Here is a 26,504-nt window from a genome sequence, read left to right as displayed (position 1 = left end):
ATGGGGTTTGGAGCCCAAGCTGGGGAAACTTCTGGCAAGTTCATTCTGGGCCACCGAAGCCTGGCCTTTAGAGAACGGCCCCAGGGGCAGGCCAGTGTGGTGAGCCCCGAGACCACTCAGTCCCAGCCTCCCTCTCCCTGGCTTCTTTATTCTCTGGGTCTGCAAGGATGAGCGTTCTAGGCTTGCCTCTCCTACTCCAGAAATGCACACACTGGGGCAGTGGCTCCATTGGACCCCAAACAATAGCCGGTGGGTGCTCTGGCAGGCCAGGGCGGGGGTCTCAGGGAGAAGGGGGGCCCACAGCAGCTGCTGAATCTAGCCCCTGCCCCCACCCTCACTGTCCCCTGGGGCGCTCCTGCAGGGTCAACCCATCCTGATGGTATTGTTTCTTTGAGCCTCACAACAGCTGTCTGAAGTGGACAAGGGCCAAAGGCATTACTTGTTATTGATTAGCCTCATTTTATAGATGTGGCAACTGAGGTTCAGTGGAGGGGGTGGCAAATGACCAGCTAGGAGTGCATACGCCATTCGCATTGCTGCACTCTGCCGGATGCCTTCTCAGATCATGTGTCTAGCACCTTCTACATACCAGTACAGCAAACCCACAAGAATGGTCTCAGTGACCTGCCTCTCAGATAAGGAAACCGGACTCAGCCAGGCTAGGTCATTTTTCCAAGCCTCTGAGTGCAGAAGTGCCTGGGCTGTGGGATTTGAACTCCAAACTCTGGGTCTTTCCATGGCAGCCCAGCCTCCCTCCACCCCATCCAGGGCTCCCCAGGGTCTCCCCTGGCACGGGGGCTGCCAGGAACAGGCCAGGAGCAGGGCTCCACGGGCAGGACTTGGGGAGGTGCGATGAAGGCAGGCGGGACCGTCTGCCTCCTCCTCCTGGGATCCTGAGTGCCTCCATCCTGTGCAGCCCTTGGGTACACCACTGGCTGCCCCGTGCTCGTGTGTGCACGCGTGTGCCTGTGCAGCCTCCGTGTGCGTGTGTGAGTGTGTGATGTGGGTGAGGACACGGTCCGGAGCTTTGCTGGAAGGTTGTGTTTACGTGCGAGCCGAGTGCGCGTCTCTGGTTCAGCGTGCTTGGCTTTGCTTCAGTGCCTCCCAGGTTCCCCGAGAGGGTGTGTGCGTGCCTGAGCGTGTGCCTGCCCACGGAGGGCTTCGTGGCCTTGTCTGGAGTCTATTTTTAGACGCCTCTTCCCTGTGATCTATTTTTAGGGCCCCAGTTCCTCCAGACTAGAAGGTTAAAGCTCCAGAACACCCCACTTCCCCTCGTCCCACCCCTTACCCTGAAGCAGGGGTTCGCAGAGAGAGGTTCCCTTGCCCTCTCTCTGGGTGGCTGGCTTGGTGGGGGTCCCAGTGCTGGGGGAGGACGGGGGGTGTCTGGAGGAGAAGAGCCAATGGGATGGGCAGAGACAATTCTACCTCTTGGTGCACCCCGGGCGGGGTGTCAGTTTGGACGCACAGCGCTGCTGCTTGCTGGGAAGGCAATTCACCCTTCCAAGCCTCGATGATTCCGTGCGTAAGTGGGGATCACTGTACCCCCTCATAGGCCATTTGTGAGGATAAACGTCAAGTGCTTAGCTCAGGCCTCAGCACCCAGCGTGCGGAGGAGCAGCCAGGGACCTGGTGGACAGGAATCTGGGGATAGGGGTCCCTGGCTGTAACCTGCTGGGCATCAGCCAAGCCCGGGCAGCTCTGAGCCAGCGGCAGAGGGAACTGATGAGTTGTCCCCCAGTGCCCCTTCCGTGTCCGCCACACCTTTTGCACAGCCTGCTCAGCACTGCAGAGTGGAACTGGGCGGGCTTGTCACACCCCTGAACCACCAGCCCCCGAGGGAAGACGCGGGCAAGGAGAGGGGAACTGAGAGAGTGGGTAGGAGCATGTCGGGCCCCTCCCTTGCTGGAATGAAACCATCTGTTGTTGTCTTTATCAATACCAATATATGCTAGATTTAAATCACATCAGCTATTCAATGTAACGATAATGTTATAACTACATTAGCACAGGGAAGGGCATGGACGACATCGATATTTGCCACGAGCATGTGCCCTGCGGTGGCCCACTGACATCCACAGTACAGAAATGATCCCGTTGCTCTCTCCAGCAACCCATCGGGGTAGGGTAGCATCAACCCCATCCATGCCAAGTCCCCCTCGCAGAAAACTGAGGCTCAGGGAGGCTGAATGACTTACCTAACTCACACAGCAAGGACTAGACATGACTGTGTCTGAGCCCAGGCCCTGCTCTAGACGCTGTTCCTGGGCTGCTCCACACTGGGCTGCCTCCACCCTGCGCAAGAATCGCGGCCCTCGCTCCCTCCCAGCCTGGGCACAGGCCCCACCAGGCCCTTTAAGTGAATCCACACCGCAGACTCACACACACATGACTTGGTGCCACCCAACGGCGAGTGGCCTTGAAGAACCTCGCCAGCAGGGATTCTGCACGGCTAACAGGTCCAGCCCTGGGGTTTCAAGAGCCTAATGTGCTGTGTAGCTCGGAGAGTAACCTTGGGGCCTCAGTTTCCTTTCCTGCAAGGTGGGGAGAGGCCGACAGCCCTCAGAGCTTCAGCAGAGGCCACACCAGCTCAAGACTGGCCCTCTCCATCCCTCCCCTCCCTCCCTGCCCTGTCTCTCTGGGCCACCACTAACCTGGCTTTGTCCCTGCAGAGCAGCGCGGCTTGCTGGATGCAGGTTGCGGGCAGGCACAGCAGGCCCGGGGTAGGGGCTTGGGAGGTGAGGCTGACGCTGAGACGCTGCAGATAGTCCTGCCCTGCTGGAGCCAGGGGAGCTCAGGGTGCCAGTCCCACCCTCAGCTGGCTGAGATCTGAGCACAGGCCAGGTCACTTCACCCCCAGCCCGCCCAGCCCCACCCCTGTGAATAATGCCAGTTGCTTCATGGAACTCGGCCTCTCTGGGGCTTTGATGATGGGGCGGGGGACGGTGGCCCAAATAGAGGGGACAAAGAAGGGCCAGCCAACTAGACTTAGGGCATAGAAATGGTTAAACTGCTGGCAGGAGGCGCCTTCCCAACCCATCCCATGCCATCCTCAGCCCTGGGACCAGCCCTCCAGGTCTCCATACCCATCTGACTCTCGGGATGCCCCTCCAGGCCCCGGGCCAGGGCAGGGCTCCTTCCCACTCCACCCGGCCACAACAGCAATTAACCCCAGGAACCCCAGCAAATAAAGATCCCAATCACAGAAGGGGGGGGTCACCTCTGCCCCAGGATGGGGACTCCAAACCCTGGTTCCTCTGGCTGTACCCTGCCCCACTGCTGTTGTCTGAGTGGGCCCAGAGACACTCAGCCCATCAGGGCCTGGGAGGAGGCCACCCCCTCCCAGATCAGGTAACGTGTGGGTAGACTCACTTGTCTTGGCTTTGGACCTGAGTCTCCCTCCACCATCTAATATATATATATATATATATATATATATATATATATATATATATATATATGTATGTATTTTTTTTTTTTTTTGAGATAGAGTCTCACTCTGTCCCTGGGCTAGAGTGCCATGGCATCAGCCTAGCTCACAGCAACCTCAAACTCCTGGGCTCAAGCAATCCTTCTGCCTCAGCCTCCCAAGTAGCTGGGACTACAGGCGTGTGCTACCATGCCTGGCTCATTTTTTTTCTATATATTTTTAGTTGGCCAATTAATTTCTTTCTATTTTTAGTAGACATGGGGTCTTGCTCTTGCCCAGGCTGGTTTGAAACTCCTGACCTTGAGCGATCCTCCCACCTCGGCCTCCCAGAGTGCTAGGATTACAGGCGTGAGCCACCACGCCCGGCCCATCTAATATACTTTTAAACCATTTATCTCTTCATTCTCTTGAGCCTGTTTTCGTAATCTTTCCATGCACCCATCCATTCATTTATTCACCAAATGTTTACTGAGCACCTACTATGTGCCGAGCACAGTGCGAGGCCCCAGGGAAGCAGTGCTGTCCACAGAACAGGAAGGACCTGCCTCTCTGCCCGGCCCTGCCCTCTGCTCCTTCAGCCAGCCTGTCTGGACTCCCGCTAGTCTGTTCATCGGCTGTAAGTACCGAGCGCAGTGTTCAGGGCAGTGTGCAGGGCGTGATGGGTGGGTGACGTGAGCTGGAGGGCGGGCAGGTTGGAAGTTATAGAGAAGGTTCAGGAAAACATAAGGGAGGTGCGTGCAGGCTCCTTGCCCTTCAGAAGCTCACGTTGCGGTCAGCTTTGGGGGAGAGACAGGCTATAGTCACTTGTGCCACGTCCTCCTCCTAGGTGCACGGTTAGGCCGCAGTTCCAAGTCTGCCTGTGGGTGCGGAGGGGCTGTAAGCCGGGTGCTGGCTGACCGAGCGTGGTTGGAAGTGATGTGTGGCACTTCCAGTCCGGGACCTAAAGCGACCTTCCATGCCCTCCCTTCAGCTCCCAGGGCAGTCACAGTGGCCTGCGTTAGCGATGGCAGCGTCACAGGTGCCAGGAGCCTGAAGGCCCCAGTCACCACTGGGAGGAGGACCACCTGGCCACAGTGAACTTTGATGTGAGCAAGAAACAAACCTGAATTGTGTTTAGCCACCAAGACGTCGAGGTGGTTTGTTACAGCAGCTAGTGTCACTCATCCTGCGGATACAGGCAGACACAGGGGCACCTTGAATCCTGTAGCTGGGTCACAGTGTCCGAGAGAGCTCATTGCCAGGCAGGGTGTGACACCCGATGTCTAATGCCAGCTGATGGGGGTATGAGGTCAGAGTAGCGGAGAGATAAGCGGTGAAAGCTGGAGTGCCTGGCTTTCCAATAAAATTGCTTGAACACGTGAAATACATGAAAACACAGGGAGAGCCTTGTGGCAGTGGCTAAAGTCATCAGAAGCCCAGGTAGGGGGTAGGCACATAAACAACTACCCCGGGGATACAGACCTAGAGGTGAGAAAGGGCCACGCCTGTCCATGGGTCAGGGGCTAGTAAGCAGCCACTGGCCCAAGCAGGAGAGTAGTTGGAGCTAGAGCTGGAACTCAGAGGCCCTCAAAGGCCAAGCTGAGCCATTTAGACCTTAAGCCTTAGACTACTATAGCCCGAGGTCTAGAAGACCTTACATTTGTGAGACGTTTGGAGTGGTCTCCAAGGTGGGTGTGCACAACAATCTATGGGGGCGTGGAAAGACAATAGTAAACATCTGTTTAATGTCTCACCCCTTTAAAGGTCTGTTTTTAGTGTATATGAAGATATTAAGGCTCAGAGAGGTTGAGTAACTCACCCAAGGTCACACAGCTGGTAAGTGTGCCTGACTCCAGAGCCCACCTGTGCTCTTCACATATGCTTAGTCTTGTGCAGACAGGTGAGGGGTTAAGTTGGGACAGAGGAAGTCTAGGGGAGAGTGGCCGGGAGAATAGGCAGCCCTCAGCCCTGGTTATCTCTGCCATTGCTGGCAGAGGTTGAAGAACCTGCCCAGGGCTGTTCATTAGGCCCGCCAGAGCCTGTTGAGAGCTCAGCAGAGAGCCCAGATGGGTGCAGGCCTGCTGGCCAACCACCCAAAGCTTCTCCCAGGCTGGGACGATTCACCCACGCACGCTCAGCTGCCAACCCCACAGCCAGGGAACCCACATACTGGCCCCGCCCACCTTCCCACACTCCACTGTGCTGGGATTAGGGGCGATTTTACCTTCTCATTTATACCTCTAGGAAAACTAACTACCAATTTTAAAAATAAAATTGGCACATGCCTGTAGTCCCAGCTACTCGGGAGGCTGAGGCAGGAGGATCGCTTGAGCCCAGGAGTTTGAGGTTGCTGTGAGCTAGGCTGACCCCACGGCACTCTAGCCCTGGGGACAGAGAGAAACTCTGTCTCAAAAAAAAAAAACCACACAAAAAAACAATTAAAATTGTTGCATTAGGATATAACATACAGACAGAAACATGCACATACCACAACAGTACAGCAGGATGCAGTCTTACAGTCTGAACACACTCAAGGGTAACTAGAACTCACATAAAGAAACAAAACAGGCCGGGCGCGGTGGCTCACGCCTGTAATCCTAGCTCTCTGGGAGGCCGAGGCGGGTGGATTGCTCGAGGTCAGGAGTTCGAAACCAGCCTGAGCAAGAGCGAGACCCCATCTCTACTATAAATAGAAAGAAATTAATTGGCCAACTAATATATACAAAAAATTAGCTGGGCATGGTGGCGCATGCCTGTAGTCCCAGCTACTTGGCAGGCTGAGGCAGGAGGATCGCTTGAGCCCAGGAGTTTGAGGTTGCTGTGAGCTAGGCTGACGCCACGGCACTCACTCTAGCCTGGGCAACAAAGCGAGACTCTGTCTCAAAAAAAAAAAAAAATTAAAAAAAAAAAAAAAGAAACAAAACATTTACCAGCCCCCAGGGACCCCCTCCTGTCTACTTCCAGTCTCTACCCTACCAGTAAAAGCCACCCTCACTTCTAACGCCATAGATTAGTTTTGCCTGTCCTTGAACTTTATATAAAAGGAATTGTCCAGGCTGTGCTCTTTCGTGTCTAGTTTGGGCTGTGTAGTATGGCACGGCACGCATGTACTACGCTTTATTCATCCGTCGTACTGCTGGTGGACACGTGGGTCGTCCCATTTTGAGTACTGCTGCTGCACCCGTTTCTGTAAGTTTCTTTCCCTTTCTGTCCAGTACTTACCTAGCGTGCATATGTGTCCCGCTTAAATAAAGCTCCTTCCATTTTAAAAGGCCATCTTCCTTGATGTTCTATTTTTGCTTTAATCAACTTTATTGAGGTATAGTTAAATATAATGAAATGCACCCATTGTAAGAGTGCAGATTGATGACTTTTGATAGATGTATGCACACCACCATAATCAAATACGTGGAACGTTCCATCTTCCCAGAAGGCTTCCTCATGCCCCTTTGCAATTAGGGTCTGCACCCGCTCCACCTTAGGCAACTACTGATTTGGTTTCTAGCACTACATATTCGTTTTGCCTGTTTTTGAGCTTCCTATAATTGGAACGCTACAGTAAGCACTCGTTTGCGTCTGGCTCCTTTCCCTCAGCTTACCGTCTGCGACACCGCATCCATCAGTTCGTCGGCATTCTTGCTTGCAAAAGCTGCTCCTTCTGATTCTATACATTTTAAGAATGCGTCACTGTTTCTTTATCCATTCTCCCGTTGATGGACATTGAGGTTGTGTCCAGTTTGGCTATGACAAATAGCACCGCTGTAATCATTCTCGTACAAGACTTTGTGTGGACATGTGTTTTCCTTCCCGTTGAGTAAATACCTGGGAGCTGAATCGCTAGGTGTATATTTAACCTTATAAGAAACTGCCAAACTGTTTTTCCAAAGGGCTTGCACCACTTCACACCTTCATCAGCAATGAATGAGAAGCTGGTTGCTCTATGTCCTCACCAATACTTAGTCTCGCCTAGCCTATGTGTTTTTTTTGTTTGTTTGTTTTTTGTTTTGAGACTTGCTCTGTTGCCGGGGCTAAGAGCTGTAGCATCATAATAGCTTGATGCAACTAAAACTCCTGGGCTCAAGTGATCCTCCTGCCTCAGTCTTTTGAATAGCTGGTGCTACAGGAGTGTGCCACCATGCCCGGCTAATTTTTTCTATTTTTAGCAGAGACAGGGTCTCGCTTTTGCCCAGGCTGGTCTTGAGCTCCTGACCTCAAGTGATCCTCCCACCTCGGCCTCGCAGAATACTAGGATTACAGGCATGAGCCATCGTGCCTATTTAATGCTAGCCATGCTAGTGGCTCCGCAGGGCTATCTAACTGGGATTTTAATTTGCATTTTCCTAAAGACTAATGATGGAGAGCTTCTTTTCATGTTCTTCTTGGTCCTTTGTACATTTCCTTTGGTAAACTGTCTATCCAAGTCTTCCTTATTTTGTTACCTCCATCATCCATTCCACAGCCCCTCCCTCGCCATCTATACCCTCTGTGCCTTCCTGTTTGAGGTCCTGACAAGTCTTCAAACTCGCCACCCTCACTCCAGCGGCTACTCCACTGTGCCAGGAAGACCCTCCTATTCAGCACACTACACAAGTCACTCCCCTGCTCTAAAACCTGCTGTGGCTCCCCAAGTCCATGGGGGTAAGACTCAACTTCCCAGTCTGCCCTGGGGACACCTCCAGCCGCTAGTGCCACCTGCCTTTCTCTCCTGCCTTCCCTTGACTTTCCTAGCAATCTCCCAAACTCTGCTCCTGCCCTATGCGTTGAGGACCCAGAATACCTGGTTCCCTCCCTCCTCCCCCAGGTCTAATTCTGTTCTAAATCAAATCTGCCTCTCTCTAGGGAGGCTGCCAGCCGGCCCTACCCCACGGGGGTTCCTGGGTCCTCCTGGCTCCTCTAATGTGTGTTGTCTCCTGTCTGTCACTCAGCATTTGCCTTCTCATGGTGCCGCCTACATGTCCCGGGGTAGTCAGGGCCCAGAGAGCGACTTCTTGGAACTGGGAAGCTCCCAGTATATGTAATAAAAGCAATGAGATTCCCTCCTTATGAGCTTAAAATATTGTGCATTAATATTGTGCATTAATTTAATGCACATTAATATTGTGCATTAAATTAATTAATTATTATATGCCTTAAAAATTATGCACGTCCCTTCCTTGAAAATTCTAGTGTGCCTGAGGGAGGGATTTGAGGATAGGATGGGAAAGGGAGGGAGAGGGCACCTCTCCCTTATTTGTCTTAAGAATCTCTGATGTAGACAAAAGACAACTGGATTTGAAGGCGATTTGGGTCCTGGATTTGAGTTCTAGTTCTGCCATTTAGTCACTGTGGGGTGCTGGGAAGATCAGCTCCTCTCTTGGGGCCCCCATGGATTAAATGGGGACGGTGCTGTCTTCACGGGGCAATGCACAGAACCTACTCGGAGTGTGAAAGCCAGCAGTAAAGTGGCAGTGACAACTGGGCGGCTATGTCGTCATAGCCCCTTAGAACGCAGACAGGAAAGCACTCTTGCCTCTGACAGAATGGAAGAGAGAGGCTCCTACGAATTCAGGAAGGCAGGAAGGTTGGAAGCCATCACCCTCCCTCACTCTCTGACTCTTTCTCCCTCTCATGTCCCCCTCCCCTTCTCCTTCCTGAGGGTCTCCTGCTGAAATTGCTGCTGTCCTTACCACATCAGACCTCTTCAGTTAAGGGACTTAGTTAGATAGGAAACCCAGGGACAGCAAAACAAAAAAGGAAAAACAGAAAGGGTCTTTGGAAGCAGAGAGGGGAGTGTGTAGGGGTCAGTGGCCTATCCTCTGGGGACAAAGGTCAGCTCCCGCAGTGGGGTGGGGGCCTGGGCTAAGGGGAGGGGGCTGTGGCAGGGAGGCTCTGAGTCTCAGAGGGCTTGGCGGAGGCCCTGGCCCTGGGCTTAGACCTGGGCACCCTGGAGGGAGTGGAATCGCAGAGGCCCCACTGGCGTGTCCGCCCTTCCGGAATGGCGACCTCTGGACATGGTGACCCCACAGCTATCTCCTCTTCTGGAGCATTATTGGGCTGGAGAATCAGTTCCCCATGGGTCATCCCTGCTAAAGTCAGACCCAGAGGGCACCCCTCCCCCACTCCCCAGCCCACCTGGGAGGAGAGAGGCCTTGAACTTTCTACCCCAGAAATTCCAAAACCTTTATGTGCCGAGCTGGAGCAAAAGTGGCAAAATGCAGAAGGCCCTTGGGCACCCAGCGTCCAGTCTGCTGGCTGAGACACCAACAAACGCTTGAGTCCTCTGTGGGGACGGCTGCTAAGTGCAACTAAGAAACATGCTAGGCGGGGGGCGAATTGCTCCGACAGACTGGAGCAAGGTAAGGGACAGGGGTCACAGGAGACAGAGGGGACAGAGGAATTATTTGAGTTGGGCGGTCAAGGAAGGCCCTCAGGGTTCTCTGCTGGGGTCTCCGTGCCCCCAAGCCCCCTGTCCCTACCCCCGGGGCTGGTTCTTGCCCCAGAGTCGCCTCCCCACCCCCACGCATCGCCTATCTCCCTGGTTCCTCCTGTGGCGGTTCTGCGACCTCCCGCCAGTGGCGAGCACCTGGGCGGTGTCCCCAGCCGGTGCGTGACTCCGCCCCGCCCGCCCCGCCCCGCCCCGCCCGAGCCTCGGCCGCGCGCCGGTCTCCAGGTCTCCAGTCCTCCGCCGGCCTCCCGGCGTCCCGGTGCCCGGCGAGCCCATGGAGCCGGCCGAGCCCGCCGAGCCCGCGGAGCCGGCGCGGGACGGGCCCCGGGCCGAGGCGCTGCTGCACGAGCTGGAGGCGCTGGTCCGGGACGTGGTGCGCTCCAGCTCGTGGTGGGAGCGCCGCGGCGTGGACTGCACCATCCTGGCGCTCAGCCTCCTCGCCTTGCCTGCCGGTGAGGGACACGGGGACAGGACGACAAGGGCCAGGCTGCGGGTGGGTGGGGGTGGCGAGCGGGCTCTGCCGCAGCACCGGGGGCCAGAGGAGTGGAGCAGGCTGGCGGGTGGGCACCCCTGTGTCCCTGGGGAGCGGGGTAGAGGAGGGAGAAAGTGTGATGGCACAGAGGGTGATGGAAGGGGAAGTTGAGAGGGGTCAGGGAGTGGTGGGGAGGGATGAGGTCCCTGGGTAAGGGGGACTGGGAATGGGGTGGAGAGTGAGGGAAGGGGAGTCCCCTCAGGACCTCTCCTGGCCTGGAACCTCCCTGACACCTGGGCGTCCTCACTGCTCTGGCCAGAGAGGGAAACCCAGGCAGACTCAGGACCACAGGAGTCTCCACAGCAAGGCGGTGGGGGTCCCTGCTTTGTCCCAAATCCTGTAGAGAGCCAACCCATCCCCCCCAGCCCATGGTGGGACCTGCCGGGAGCCTGCCCGCTGCAGCCCCCAGAGCTGGGCCCACTTTGGCCTGGGCTCCTGGGATGGGGATAGAGGTGTTTGGGCCCAGATCTCCAAGAGCTGGAGAAAGACCCTGTCCCCTGTCCCCCTCCCCCATGCAGGGTTCCTGTGCCTGCGCTCGGACAACGTGCTGGTCTTTGCCATCGGCATCACCATCTTGGGTGTGTGCCACTACACGCTCACTGTCAAGGGCAGCCACCTGGCCGCTCACGGTGCCCTCACGGACTCCAAACGCTGGAGTAAGATCTGGCTGCTCTTCTTCGTGGAGGTGAGCCTGGGAGAGGCGTGGGCACCTGCTGGTACGGTGTGGGCAGCCTCGTCATTCTGTGCAGGCTTGTAGGTGCAGGTGCGTCCAGCTGTGCAGGTGTCCACGTGGCAGGCAGCTGAGCTGTTGGTATGTGGCTCCACGTGTGCAGTAGGCACTGCAGGGTGTGTGTGTGTGTCTGTGTGTGTGCTCGCTTCTCCAAGCCCTCGAGAAGGCATTTGCACCCAGCGGGTAGAGAACCACATGAGGAGTATCCGAGTGTCTACCCATGGCAGTGGACTTGGCCTGGGTGTGCCCGCTTGCCCCTGCAGCACTGGGCCAAGTGATGACTAGACCCTCTTCCTCCCACCAGGACACCGGTGGCTGGCAGGTCCTCATGTGTGAGTGTCTTGGCCCATAGCTACAGCCCTTGGGGCCTCTGGGTTTTTTGCAATCAGGATTTCAAGTGTGAACCACAGACAGAAAGGGGCAGGGAAGAGATCCAGTGTCAAAGTGTCCTAGCTCCTCATTATGCCTCTCTGATGCCTGGCAATGGCTGAGCCATCCTGAGAAGTCCCCTACTCCCCCAGGCCTACTCCAGGAAGGACCTCCACCCTCCTGACCCTTCCCTCGCTTCTTCCAGCGCCTCCCAGTTCTGCTCTGGCCTCTCACCTCCGGGCAAAGGTTTCTGGCCAGATGGCCTTTGCCTCCTGACTGGTCTCCTAGCCTCTCCTGTTCTACTGCTCTGAGCTTGCCCTCTCCTCCCTTGCAGGGGGACTGTCACCTGGCCACCCTAGTCCCTTATGGATAAATAAGAAAGCTGGGGCCAGGCTCGGTGGCTCACGCCTATAATCCTAGCACTCTGGGAGGCCGAGGTGGGCGGAACGATCAAGGGATCAAGGTCAGCAGTCTGAGCAAGAGCGAGACCCCGTCTCTACTAAAAAAAAATAGAAAGAAATTAATTGGCCAACTAAAAATATATAGAAAAAAGTAGCCGGGCACGGGGGCGCATGCCTATAGTCCCAGCTAGTTGGGAAGCTGAGGCAGGAGGATTGCTAGAGCCCAGGAGTTTGAGGTTGCTGTGAGCCAGGCTGACGCCACGGCACTCTAACCCGGGCAACAGATCGAGACTCTATCTCAAAAACAACAACAACAACAACAAAAGCTGGTACTAGAAATAGTCCTTTTCTTGCAGGGTCTGGTTATTACAACAATTAACTCAATTATTAACTTTCTATAAAGTTGGACAACTTTATATAACAATAAGCACACTTGTAGTATAACTACACTATTACACCACATCGGCTGAGTGGGGGAACCTTTCCCACCCACCACCCCCACCCGCTGCTCTCCCCTCTCCAGCCTCCCACCGCGCACATTTCTAAAGTGCTGAGGGTAAGACGAAGCAACAGGCTCCAGATCCTCAGGGTTAGTTTCAAGACACTTCTTTTCCTAGGCATCCCCACCAGACCCCGGGGCACAGGCCAGACCCTGGGGACTGGGTCCGATGCCCAGCAAGTTTGTAATCCCCCGAGAGCAGCAGGGGCGCCCCTGGGCTGTGCTGGCTACGTGGGCAGTGTGGGAATACGGGACAGAAGGGCAGAATGAGTGAGCTCTGTGTGGATTTTTCAGGGCTGTACCCAGTGCCAGGAGTGGTGGGAGGCGGTGGAGGACGAGGAGCAGGTGCTGAGACTTTTGGACGACTTGGCTACAGGGGATTTACTGTGCAGAGAGGACCTCGTGGCTCTCCAACTTTGGGGTGTAGCAGAGCGCTGCAGAGGCCCAGGCTTGTTGGAGAAGAGGACCTGGGCCACTGCATTTTTATCATGTTCCCCAGGTGAATCTGATACCCCCCAAAGTGTGATACCCACGCAGTAGCTATCATGTGTGCCCAGCTAAGGCAGGCAGCCAAGGGCGCCTCCTCTGAGAAGCCTTCCCAGATCCCCCAGTGGACATCTCCACCTAAACCACAGCACACGGCCTGCCCGGCCAGACCCAGGCGGTATCCGGGCTGGATCCTGCTTGCTGCACGCTGTCTTGCCCCCATGAGCCCCAGACCAGTGGCTTCATCCTTGCCTCTTTGTCTCTCCAGCTCCTGGTGCAGACCTGAGCTCTTGGTAGGTCAGCCATAATATTTATTGATGGTGACCTTGCAGTTGACTAGGGATCAAGGTCCAAGGAAAAGCTGGCGGATGGAGGGTCCCATCCTAGAGGTCTATGGGCCCCATTGAGGCTGGGGAGGGAAGGCTTGGCTCTTTCCTCGTGAGTGACAACAGGCTGGTGTGCTGCAGTGGGCTGTGGGGCAGGGCACAAGTAGTGTGTCCCTTGGGCCCCCGAGTAACCTATGTGGGCTGCTTCTTAGTTTGCTGCTCCCCAGGTGAGGCTCTGGCTACCCTCTGGGGAGAGTCCAGTTCCCAGTGTGGGGGGGAGGATGGCTCAGGCTCCCCAGCCTGGTGGCATCGATGGGCGAGCACAGCCCTCAGGGCAGGTGCGCTCTTGTCTGCCAGGCAAATGGGGGCAGTGTCTGGGGCACAGCCTTTGGAGCCACAAGCCTCCGTCGGAATCCCAGCCCCACTGGCTGCCCTGACCTTGGTCAACTTACTTAATTTTCCGGCTATGTCAGTTTCCTCATCTAATGAGCAGGGGCGATGCATGACCTCACTCCCTCATGAAGCCCGCATGTGGCTCAAATTTTGCTGTTGTTTGCTTTGTTCGTCATTGTTTTGCTTTGTTAACTGAAAGGTTGCGGAGCTCACAGAGCTGTGGGTATGTTGCGAGAAGGCAGGCAGCCAAGGGCAGAGGTAGCTGTCCTTGGCCAAAGGTAGCTAAGTTGGTACTTTTCAAAACTAACTTTATTTATTTTTGACCAGGCAATGTGTTTACATAATTCAGAATCCAAAAAGTATGGGGAGAAGTCTCTGCCTGTCCCTTTCTGCAGTGCCCGTGTTCCTCCTGGGAGAGGACGGATGGAGGTTATCGGTTGCAGGGGCGAGCGGGGGCGGGATTGGGTGCTGTGTCCTTGGGGCTCTGCATGGCACAGAGGACAAGTTCTTGCTGCCTAGGACCTCAGAGGAAGCCCTGGGACCCTTCCTGGATCTCTGACTCTCCTCTTCTCCCTCTTCTTGGTGGGTTCTCCCTTTAACCCTTTTCTTGCTGGGTGCCTGTGCTCTTCCCAAACTTTGACCCTCGGGAGTCACCACCATTGCATAATAATTTAGTCCTAGCCCTGGGTTCCTTTTGGTGTTTTGCAATTCCACAGCCTTGGGCATCAGCTGAGTGTCCTTGGTTTTCCTGGGCACCAGCTTTTGCTGGGACTGTCTCAGGGTTGGCCAGCTCCAAGCTGGGGGTGGGACCAGGACCTCCTCTCTCAGATCCATGGGATCTGGGGAAGGGGCAGACGGGATGGAAGGGGGCTTCCACTCCGGGTTGTTGTGTCTCTCCTACAGCATCCAAAGTCACATGCTGTCCCCCTCCGCACAGCAGGTGAGCTTCCTCTGCAGCCCCATTCCTGGTCTCTATGAGAAAGTTGCATCCCTCCTGGTAGCACAACCCTGGCCTCACCCAGCAAGAGCACCTGCCCCTACCTGTCCTGGGACTGCCAGGTGTATTCTCGGGGACTGCCGGTGAAGGGCGCTGCACCATGCTCAGATGGCCACAGGAAGGTGGTGGAAGGGGGAGGGAGACAGGCCACCATAGTTCAAGTCCTGAAGTTTGGGGAAGGTTAACTCCTGAAATCAAAGGGCTTTAGGGCCTCTCCTGCATGTCACACACAATCCAAGATGTTCCCCTGAGTGGGAGGAACAGGCCCTGCCAGTTACTAAGCTCTTTGTTTGTGTCTCAGCTTCAATGTTTCTTGTGAAGTCGGCTTCCTGCTACAGGGGTGGAGCCTCAGCTGGTGAGCTCTGCCCTGGGGAGGGCCCCCCAGGGAACGCCACCTTCCTTCAGGTCCCCTGTTCAGGTGGAAACAGAGCTAAGAGCCCCCAGCCTCACCATGATACTGGAGCGTCCCGTGGGGCGGTGACCCTGCGGGCGTCTCTCTGCCCTCTCTCTGCTTGTCCCTCCGCAGCCCAAGGGGTGTTGTGTAAGTTCAACTGTGATTTCTTTTGTTTTTTATTTTTAAAATTTATTTATAGGCCGGGTGCGGTGGCTCACGCCTGTAATCCTAGCTCTCTGGGAGGCCAAGGCGGGCGGATTGGTCGAGGTCTGGAGTTCGAAACCAGCCTGAGCAAGAGTGAGACCCCGTCTCTACTATAAATAGAAAGAAATTAATTGGCCAACTAATATATAGAGAAAAAATTAGCTGGGCATGGTGGCGCATGCCTGTAGTCCCAGCTACTCAGGAGGCTGAGGCAGCAGGATTGCTTCAGCCCAGGAGTTTGAGGTTGCTGTGAGCCAGGCTGACGCCATGGCACTCACTCTAGCCTGGGCAACAAATGAGACTCTGTCTCAAAAATAAATAAATAAAATTTATTTCTAGAACAAACTCAGATCTGTGGTACAAAATATACTTTTGTAAAAAAAAAACCAACTTTTTATTTTTTAAGTTAATTCTGGATTCACAGGACTTGCAAAAATAGGACAGAGAGGTCTGGTGTATCCTTCACCCGTTTCCCCCAAGAGTTATATTTATGTAAGTGTTGTTCAGTATGGAAACCAAGGAACCTGGTGCAAGGGGTGCGTGTGTGGGGGGGTCTCTGCCATTTTATCAAGCGTGTAGATCCTCAAAATGTGCTTTCAGGCAGCTCTGCGACACCCCCACCCCCGCTTTGGTGTGGCTTCCCCAAGGGTAACCCTGAGGACTCCAGGAGGGGTCCTGTGACTGTTCCGCTCCTGTGGGTGTCTAGAGCCTGGCTCCGGTGGTGAGGCCCCTGGAGGGTGTGTAGACGCCCTCCCCAGCCAGGGCCTAGCAGGGCTGGCGAGGGTGCCTGGAGCAGGCCCGGGTGGTCTGCGGTGGCAGCACAGAGTCTGAGCGGTGAAAAATGGTCAAGGCTCCACCACGGGCGTGTTGCCATCAGGGTGGCGGTGGGTGCCCTGCGGGGGAAGGAGACTTGCACGGGGGCTGGTTTGCTGGGAGCTTTGGGGGCTGAGAAGGTGCTGGCCGAGGCTCTGATGGGTGAACGAGGCCGGGCTGAGACCTGGTCCTGCATCCTGAGCGATGCTCCCAACATTGTCCACCTGCTGCTCCTGCTCCCATAGGTGCTGGGGACCCAGTGGTGAATAAGACCCAGTTCCAGGGCCCCAGGGCCCAGAGTCAAGTGGGAAAGAGACCTACATGAATGACATGAAAATATTTTAAAAATCCTGGTCATTCTAGCTAACCCTTACTGTCTGTCTGCTTACTGTGTCCTTTCTGTGAGTTCTCTATTTAATAGTCACGCCTCCCTGTGAGGGTCGAGCTGTTGTTACTGTCACTTTGCAGATGAGGAAACACTGATCTGGGAGGTTAAGCCACTTGTCCCAGCTGGTTGGTGATGCCTCTTGGATTCAAACCTGGGCTGCCTGGGACCAGGGCAGGCAGAGTGTGACAAGGGCATCGCCCAGGGTGAAGGTTCTGAGCACTCAGGGTGGGGAGTGGGTGGCAGGGACGCTGGGCAATGTCCGGAGACACTTTTGCCTATGAAGACTGGGGTATGTGTGTGCTATTGGCAGCCAGTGGGCAGAGGCCAGGGCTGCTGCTAAACGCCCTGCAGTGCACAGGGCAGCTCCTGAAACAAAAAATGCCCCGGTCCCAAATGTCAGTCTTGCAGACCTGAGAGGCCTGGGGAGAGTTTCCAGAAGAGATGCTGCCAGGACAAGCTGGCCGGGCTGGGAAGCAGGAAGCTGGTTTCAGACAGAGCAGACATAGGGACAAAGGCTGTGGAAGAGAGCTGAGTGCCTGAGGGGCCCAGGGAAATCTGGGGTCACTAGACTCTAATGGGGACCCTGGAGAAGGGGGCAAGGAGACCCGGGCCAGGCAGAGGAGCTGAGACTTTGTCCTGTGGCCAAAGGTAGCTGTCTAAGTTGATACTTTTCAAAACTAACTTTATTTATTTTTGACCAGGCAATGTGTTTACATAATTCAGAATCCAAAAAGTATGGGGAGAAGTCTCTGCCTGTCCCTTTCTGCAGTGCCCGTGTTCCTCCTGGGAGAGGATCGATGGAGGTTATCGGTCTCTTCTGTGTCCTTCTCTAGTGTTTTCTTCTTATTTTTTAAACAAACAGTACATTGCAGGATAAAAAAATGTCACCATAACATTATGATGCAATCAAAGTTGGGTGTTAACTAGGTCACCCTATGGATTTGGGGCAGATAAGGCAGGAGATGGGTCATTGGCTGTTGGTCCAGACTGGCTAAGAGATGGTGAGGAGAGAGGGGCAGGGAGGGGTGCAGGGGGAAGGTGCAGGTGGAGGTGGGCTAGGCAGGATTTGGGCAGGAGGCAGGGGGAGTAGGAGTAGGAAGAGTCAAGGGCAACAGTCAGGTTTCCAGCTCAGGGCCAGGACCAGGGTGGGGCCAGGGCCAGGGTGGGGCCACTCCCAAGATGGGTGCAGGAGTGGCAGCAGCAGGCAGGGACAAGATGAGAAAGAGGGATGTCCTAGGGGACATCCTAGAGCAGTGTCCCTCTGGCAGCAGGGACCCAGTGCTGGAGTCTGCCCAGCGTCTCTGTTCCTTTTGCTGATTCCCGGGGAGCAGCCCTTCTCAGCTGCCTTCAGAGTGGGGGCCTCTGGGGCTCTGTGGGACTTTAGCAGTAGGTTTGCCAAATATTAATAAAATATAGGATGCCCAGATAAATCTGAAGTTCAGATAAACAACCAAATCTTTATATACGTATATCCCAAATACTACATGCACTTGTTATTTATCTGGAATTCGAATTTAACTGGGCCGCCTGTGTTTTTGATTTGCTGCATCTGGCAGCCCTGCTCAGTGAGAATGCAAGTCCCTGAGTGTGAGTCCTCAGAGTACCCGGCAGGCTGTCAGGCAGGATCTGTGCGAATATCGTCATGTTTTGGTGCCTTTGGGATGAGGGAGGGACAGCGGTGAGGCTGTGGCCAGAGGAGCCCTTAAGTACCCTGCCTGGATGGGGCAGGCTCCATTTGGTCCCTGAGGAGCCTGGCGTATGGGGTTCTGTCTGCTTTCAATCTTGTCCCTAGTACCTGTGCAGGTCTAGCGTGGTACCTGCCACCGTCCCCCTGGATGCTTAAGGAAACAGTCAACTGATTCAAAAGCCAATCCTAAGGGTAAAAATAATAATAATAATAAAAGGAAACAGTCAACTGAATAGAGAACAGATGAATGAAGGAGAGATTTTGTGGGCCCCGGACAGTTGGCTGAGATTCCTGGCAGAACTATCCTGATGCCCCCCAACCCCCTCTGGCCACTCAGAGCCTGGGCCCTGCTGAGAGATTGGGGCTCTTAAGTCTTCCCGAGGGGCACAGAGGGTGATACCAAGAAGCAGCACCAACCTCAAGGCTTCTAGAACTTTCTCTGGGTGTGTTTTAAATAATCCTTCTCAGCGGGACACCCCATTTTCCAACTAACTCAGCAGCGTGTGGTCCTCCCCCAGTGCCCTTGGGTTGGTGGGTGTTAGGTGTCAGGCATTGGAGACACACTGTCCCTTCTAGCCCAACCCCACCCCTCCATCCCCCTCTCAGGAGAGAACATCTAAATGGGAGTGAGAAGTCCAGAGTGTAGAAATAGCTTCAAATCTGTTCTTATTCACGTAAAAGGCACATTGCACACAGACCGGAGTGTGTGCTGAGTCACCAATCACATGCTGCGTACCTCACGGACACCTGTCCCCCAGCATCTCTGGCGAGACCTGCCCTCCGTGGGTTGCATCATCTGAAGGCAAAGTGCCTCGTCCTGATTTCGTGGACGCCGCAGAAATGCCGTTGTGGAATTAGCACTTACCTTCCTGTCCTGTGCCTTCCCAGGGGAGCGTGCGGGATGGCTGGTTTGACACGTCTTCCGGTCTTCCGTGGCTTTTGCAAAACTGCCCTTGTGCTACTCAGAGTCCTGTAGATAGACAGGCTACATTTCGGCTTCAGTTTCATTCCAAGGGACAGAGCGCGAAGACAATGCCATTGCTTATTTTTCTTCTGTCTTTGCCTTTGCTGCGGGCCCCAGAGCCTGGCTTCTTGTTCAGCTGCAGTAAGTGGCTCAGCGTGAGGAGCTCCGGATCTGGGCGTTCTGTCTAAATCCTGCCTCTGCCACCTACTGAGCTGTGTGTCTTGGGCCCACTTGGCCTCTCTCTAGCTCAGTTTCTGCGTCTGTGGACTGTGAATAATGACACTGACACTGTTGACCCCCTGGGTTTGGAAGTACTTGAAGTGCAGAACGCAGTGGGCACTCAGCAAAGGGTGGCCCACCAGCAAAGGTGTCCTGCTGTCCTTATCTGGCTTGCAGTGACTGGTATTGAAACTTCTCACGTTCTTCCAGAAACAGGCAGGCAAGCAGCTTCAATAAAATTAGCAAAATCTGGCCTACATAAAATATTGGAAGAGGCTTATATCTGCATCTTCATTTGCATACATCTGCATAAGAAACACCTTAGCACCTCTTTTGCATTCTGGGATGACTGCTCTCCTAGCAGTCAGCAGCTCACGAGTGACTGGTCCCCTGTGCTGGGGAAGAGTCACCTCTAGGGAGAAGTTAGCTCTCACTGTGGCACTCCCCCACACGCCCCCACCTTGTAAGCCAGGGGTGGGGAACCTGCGGCCTCAAGGCCATATGTGGCCCTCCAGATCCACAGGTGTGGCCCCTTGAGCGAATCCAAACTTTTAACAAAGGTATTTGTTCCGTAAAATTTGGATTCAGTCTAAAGGCTGTGCTCAAGGATCCAGAAGGCCACATGTGGCCCCAAGGCCCGGAGATTGTTCAGGAGATGGTGTCCTTTCACTCTCAGCCCACTCCTGCACCCCTCTCCTGGCTGCTCTGGGCTCAGAACAAAGCAGTGCTATAGAGGTGCAGGTGTTTCTAAGATAAACACGCAGAAAACAATTGCAGTGATGCTGGGAGCTTCACCTGCATTGCATCAAATCCTGACAGCCTCTGAGACTCTCGGGGTTGCCCAGGTGGTCACAGTCAGAGTGACACTCTGGGGGTCCAGCCTCCTACCCCCAAATGCTTTGCTGAGCCACACCGAATGGACATGGCTGTCTTGCCCAGCTGTCACTCCATGGTCACAGATACCTGAGAGTTGATGGTCACAGTTGGTTAGATGGGGCTGTGAGGCAGGAAGGCCCTGGAAACGCAGGGTCTGAGGAGCTGGGGCTCACAAAGGTCCTGCTTTGCTCAACTGTGCCTGTCATGGACCCGGTCCCTCCTGGCTGCCCCTCCAGGTATGCACGGCCTTCACTGCGGAGTGCGCCAAGCACGGACACGTCACGATGCACCACGCCTACACCAACGTGGTGGGCCTGGGGGACTCGAGCACGTGGAGGCTGCCTTGCCTCAACCGCTATGTCTACATGTTCCTGGCTCCTTTCCTGCTCCCGATCCTGACCCCACTGGTGGCCATCGGTAAGTACCGTGAACACCTGACCCCCTCCCTGCCTGGCTTCATGTAGGCCACTTGCGGAGAAAGCCAGGGGCCCTGAATTAAGACCCAACAGAAACTTTCTGAGACAGCTGGGCAGGGTAGAAATGAGCCTTGGACCCAAGCAAGGCCAAGTCTGGCTCTGCCACCTGCTGGCTGGGGACGGTGGGCAGGTAACAGCCTCTCTGAGCCTCAGGTTCCGTACCTGCTCCCCCAGATTGCTGTGAAAGAACATGAGCTCACAGATGTCAACATGCTTTGTAGACGGCCATGCGTGATATCACATGTTGCAATGTTTAATGTCATGGAAGCAATCTCATACCCTGGAAGGAGCAGGGGCTGCGGGGCAGCCAGACCTGGGTTCAAATCCCAGGCCTTGACCTTGGTCAGGTTGCTTAATGTCTCTGTTTCTTTATCCGTTCAATGCGGGGGGCCCACGTTTCAGGGCTGCTGTGGGTGGGTGTTAACGGGACACACCCAGACCGCCCTCTGCCTTGGGGCCAGGAGCCAGCTCACGGTGCACCTGAGCCTCGCCCGCCCCTCACTCTATGTCTTTCTCTCTGGCAGAGCAGCTGAGGCAGGTGGAGCTGAGGACGGCTCTGCGGACGCTGGGCCTCATCTCCCTGGGCCTCTATTCCCAGTACTGGCTGCTCCTGAATGTGTCGGGCTTCAAGAGCCCCAGCTCGGCCCTGGTCTGCATGTTCCTCATCAGGTCCCTGCTGGCCCACCCCTACCTCCACGTCAATATCTTCCAGGTGAGGCCTCCCCCAACCCAGGAGCTGGGCGGCTAAGGGGGGGTTCTCCAGGTGCCTGCCTGCAGGCCGGAGCCAAGGCTGGGGGAAGAGAGGCCACCTGAGGAGGAGGCACCCCCCCCCTCCAGCCACGCCCTACTTGGGTCATCACCGAGCGTTTTGGGTTCAGATAAGGAGTTTGCTCCTCCTCGACACTGGCTGGCACAATTTCATTCACGCACCAGGCCCAGCCAGTGCCATGGGCATGCAGATGACAGCACGGGAGAGGGGAGGCCTTCATGCGAGGCCAGGGCCCAGCAGCCAGTTCTGGTGCCATTTCCACAGGGACGTGTCCCAGCTCCCCCTGCCCAGGGAAGGCCCCGGGCAGCGCATCCTGAACTTTGCTGTCCTGCACTTGCCACAACTGCTGTTAATTAATTACTTAATCCCATAATTGGGCCCCATCTGCTGGGCCTGTGAGAACACAAGCTCCTGGTCACTTCTGAGGTCCTAGGCCGAGGCCAGCGCCTAGCAGAGGAGGTACTTGCCCATGTTCTTTGAATGAAAAGATACAAAAGAGGAGCACAAACTTGATCTTGCATGAGCAGGAATTTGACTGGTGAAGAGAGCAGGAAAGGCCTCTCCAGGATGAGGCGAGGGCACAGTGCCATGAGAGCAGGTGGTGGCCAGTCTTGGTCCCAGCGCACCTGGGACCTTCATCGTGCACATGGGGAGAGAGGCCCAGAGATGGGTGAGACTCGGTGTAGGGCACAGGCAGGGTGGGCGTTGGGGCCGGGCCAGGAGCCCAGTCTGCGTGGGAACTGGGGGGCAGGAGAACCCACTGGGGGGTGCTAGGTGAGGACACTTGGGGTGGGGTTAGGGGAAGCGGTCCAGGGCTCAGCCCCAGGGTGTCCTCACCTAGCTAACGCTAACCCACGTGTCCGTCACAGCACATTGGGCTGCCCATGTTCTCCCGGGACCACAAGCCCCGACGGATTCACATGATGAGCCTGGGGGTGCTTAACCTGCCCCGGCTGCCCCTGCTGGACTGGGCGTTCGGCCACTCGATCGTCAGCTGCCACGTGGAGCACCACCTCTTCCCCAGGCTCTCCGACAACATGTGCCTGAAGGTGGCTGAGGGCTGGGCTGGTGGGGGACGAAGGGACAATCTGAGTGTGGAAAGGGGGAACCTTCAGGGTTCACTTGAACCCTGAGTCCCCCACCTGGCCTGGTCTGGGGCCACCCAGGAAGGGCAGTGCAGTGTATAAGCAGCAGTGTGTATTTCAGATCAGAGACACCTGGGCTTCTCACTAACGGCGTGACTCTGGACAAGTTAACTGGGTGCCTCTGAGTCTCAGCTTCCTCTTCTGTAAAATGGGAGGGAGCAGTGCTTATGGTGACAGGTTTCGGGATGAAATGCAGAAACAGATCTGAAATGTCTGGCACACAGTAGGTGCTTGGTAAAAGGGAGCTCTGGTTTTCCTCCTCCTCAGCCAAGGACTGTCACGCTAGAGCCCTGGGGAGGGTGTTGGGAGAAACCCCGCCTTTCTTTGCCTGCTGGGAAGGGGGCAGGGAATCTCTGGCCTTAGCCCCCCACCTCCTCCAGAGTGTCACATAGCAAGGCAGACACAGGCTGGGGTGGGTGGCTGGGCCTCCCCACAGTCCCGGCTCATAGGCCCCTCCTCCTGCCCGTCTTCCCTCAGGTGAAGCCTGTGGTGTCCCAGTTCCTCCACGAGAAGCAGCTGCCCTACAATGAGGACTCGTACCTGGCTCGCTTCCGGCTGTTTCTCCGTCGATACGAGGAGTTCATGGTGCAGGCCCCGCCGATCACGGAGCTCGTCGGGCTGCAGTGAGCCTGGGCCCGTGTGCGGCCATCCCTGCCCTCCCTGGCCTGGGCCAGCCCTCCTGCAGCTGCTGGCCCAGGAGTGTGGCTTGGTGGCTGGTGGTGGGCCTGGAGCATTGCGGCATTGGGCAATAGTAGGGCAGGGGAGCTTGTACCCAGGGTCCAGGGGGTCCCCCTGCCCTGATAGCGTTTCTGGATTTCCAGGGGTGTCTGGGGGAAAGCAATAATGGTGGCTGGGCATGCTGGTCAGTGTGGAGCTCAGCCAGGTTCATCGCAGGACCAAACAGCTGACCCCTCCCCCTGCCCCAGCTGAGCCTTGGTAGGGCTAAGGGGTGACCGAGGGTGAGGAGGGATCCTGTGCAGGGGCCACCTGGGAGATGGAGGGGGCACAGGCAGAGAAGGGTCAGCTCCCTGGGCTGGGGCCTCCCTGGCGCTGGGAGAGCCCCACACTGGCTTGGCCACCGCTGCCCCCTGTACCCTTTGAGGCTCTGCCCACCAAGGTGCCCTCTCCCCAGGGACTTCAGGGTGAGCTTGCTTTTGGCAGGCGTGCCTAGCTCCCAGCCAAAGAAGCCTGTGAAGACACTGGCTCAGCAGTTCCCAAGGCCCACAGTGTCTGTGAGGTAAAAGTGAGTGTGTGTTTTCTGGGGAGAGGACTCCAGGGGAGAAAGTCCCTCAGGAACAGAGTGAGGGAAAGAGTATAAGTAGCTCTGAATGTGACCTTGGCTAGCTGTAGAAAAGTCTGCTTTGCTCTGTGGTGTTTTAGAAGCAGTAAACCTGGGGGATTATCCACTGGGAGAGAGAATCCCTGGGGGGTAGCTGAGGCTGGAGAGGGTTATGGGAACAGGGTCTGGAGGGTTGGTGGCCTCAGAGAGGAGGGAAGGAGTGTGGGGCACAGGGAGAGGAACTTGAGGTCAGGGCTGGGCTGGGTGAGGAAGGCTGGTCTGTAGCCTGGGAGTGGTCTGTAGGCTGGGACTATGAGGGAACCATGGATGCCAGCTAGAGGAAGGGGCCAAGGTGCTGAGGGACACCATTGGGATTCAGCTCAAAGTGGGTGGAGTTAGAGACAGCTGGGAGCTGCCCCAGCTGGGGGTTGCAGGGCAGTGCCCAGGTGGAGACTGGGGGAGGGACAGAGGAGGAGGCCAGGCCTATGACAGGAGGTAGTTTAAAACAGGGCCGCTCACCCCAGCACCACTGATATTGACACTTTATCTGGATAATTCTTTGTTGTTGGGGGCTGTCCTGTGCATCGTAGGGTGTTTAGCAGTGTCCCTGGCTTCTACTTACTAGATGCTGGGAGCCAACGTCACGACAATCAAAAATGTCTCCATACAGATACAGGCTGCTGTCAAAAAAAAAAAAAAAAAAGTCTCCAGACATTGCCAAATCTTCCCTGGTTGAGAACACGCAAGTCATTTTTGTGAATAATTATCTTGTTTTTCAGTTAAGTCCTTGGATGGGGTCAAGGGCGTGCTGACCCTGCTCATAGGGATACTAACTTCCAGCAAATGGGGACTCACACGATAAGTGGAGTTTCATGACAGGTGAAGGCATTCTCTGAGCCAAGTCATGTTGGAGAGCCCATCACTGGTGTGGCCTTAGGCAGCTCTACTCCCCACTTGTCCCCACCTGCCTTCCTCTGCCAGAGACCACAGCTCCAGCTCTCACTAGTTGTGAAACAGCTCCCTGCAGGCCTGGGGTGGTAGTGGCTTCCAGCTATTGCTAGCCCAGGGGTGCTTCTCCATTGCCTTAACCCACACCTCGGTATAAAGTTCCTTCATTAAACTCTCTTTAGTCACCCTTTTGAGCATGCCATCTGCTCCCTGCTCAGGGGCTGGCTGATAGAGCAGAATTTTGGATCCAAATAGCCCTTTTTGGATCCAAGCAGCTCTTTTGGACCAAGGCAGGCTTGGCAGCCTCCCCAGTCCACTGCTTTCCTATATGTTCTTGCTGCTCTTTTGAAATGCATTAGCAGCTCAGAAATGGCCTAAAGGTCTGGGAGTGCAATTAATCAAACTGCTAATTCTCCATATGAAAAATGCAATGTCAGAAAAGGCCCCAGTTGCATAGTCCTGGCTAATGATTAAAACCATCCAAATACATAACAATGACTCATTGTTATTGATCTGGGCCTGAGTGGATTATGGGCAGCAGCTGGAAGTCTTGGTGCCAGATCTGGCTGTGCCATGGGCACCCTGAGTACAAGTCACTAGGCTTGATTTTTCTCTAACTCTGAGGATGGCTGGGAATGCCTGGGGCTTGAGAGGTGAGGGAAGGTGACAAGAGTGAATAAAGTAGGTCTGGGGCTCTGCAGAGGGCTAAATCTAATTTATAGAGGTATGTGGGAGATGATAACACATATTGATAATGATGATAATAGCTGTTTATTTAGCACTTATGGCAGATGATTTTACCCATCGAATTTTAGCCTTTACAACAAATTGGTACTATTTTTCCCCTCACACGTTACAGATGGTGAAAAAAAGTCCTAGAGAGATTAAATTTCTCAATGTCATATAGCTAGCAAGTGGTGCCAGAGGGACTCAAACCCAGTGTGTCTGGCTCCAGAGTCCATACTCAACCACCAGACGTACTGCCTCTGGATGGGGAGCCCTACAGAGCTTTCTAGGGTGTCGGATCCTGAATCTCCAGCTTATCATTAAGACAAACTCTTTATGAACTTTCATTATGTGCCTGCACTGTGTGAGGCTCGGGATATATGAGTGAACAGGATCTGGACCTCACCCTCATGGCGCTTGCACTCTAGGGCAGGGCTTGCCAAACTCTTTTTGTAAAGTGCCAGATAGTAAATATTTTGGGCTTTGTGAACCATATGGTTTCTGTCACAACTACTGAATTATGCCATCAAAATGCAAAAACAACCATAGACAATATGTAAAGAAATAAGCATGGATGCGTTCCAATAAAACTTTATAGGCACTGAAATTCGAATTTCATGTATGTTCATGTGTCACAAAATATTCTTAACTACTTTGTCCATTAAAAAATGTAAAAATTATTTTGGGTTATTCAAAACAGGCCGGTGAGCAGCATTTGGCCTACAAGCCATAGTTTGCCTAATCCTGGTCTAGTGGGACAGGCATAAAACACAATGACTTATTGGAAAGCAGAACAGTATTTACCTCCCAGTAGGAGAGATTGGGAGCGACTAGTAGGAGCTCAGGGGACTGCTGGGTTACAGGTCATGTTCTGTTACTTGATCTGGGTGGTGGTTACATGGTTACACCTTGTGATAATTCATCAAGCTGTATGTTGTGATTTGTGCATTCTTCTGTATGTTATACTTAAATTAAAAAGCTCACTAAAAATGACAAGTGGTGTAATAAGTAATGATGCGGTAGGGTTGGGTGCTGTGGGACCAGAGGCCTTTA

General features: G+C 54.8%; 1 protein-coding gene across 1 annotated transcript; it reads left to right on the top strand.

Annotated features, from left to right (window-relative positions):
• On the top strand, positions 1–26,447 carry FADS6 (fatty acid desaturase 6). Its single transcript, XM_012778750.3, has 11 exons — positions 1–99; positions 1,773–1,875; positions 2,670–2,735; positions 4,398–4,500; positions 9,848–9,988; positions 10,056–10,282; positions 10,881–11,047; positions 20,345–20,525; positions 21,109–21,296; positions 22,223–22,402; positions 22,976–26,447. The coding sequence occupies exons 1-11, from the start codon at positions 1–3 to the stop codon at positions 23,123–23,125; spliced, it is 1,605 nt and encodes a 534-aa protein (XP_012634204.2). The 3' UTR covers positions 23,126–26,447.
• The last annotated feature ends 57 nt before the right edge of the window (positions 26,448–26,504 follow it).

This window comes from Microcebus murinus, chromosome 18 (genome assembly GCF_040939455.1).
Source record: "Microcebus murinus isolate Inina chromosome 18, M.murinus_Inina_mat1.0, whole genome shotgun sequence".
NCBI lineage: Eukaryota > Metazoa > Chordata > Mammalia > Primates > Cheirogaleidae > Microcebus > Microcebus murinus.
This window is presented reverse-complemented; position numbering and strand designations above follow the sequence as displayed.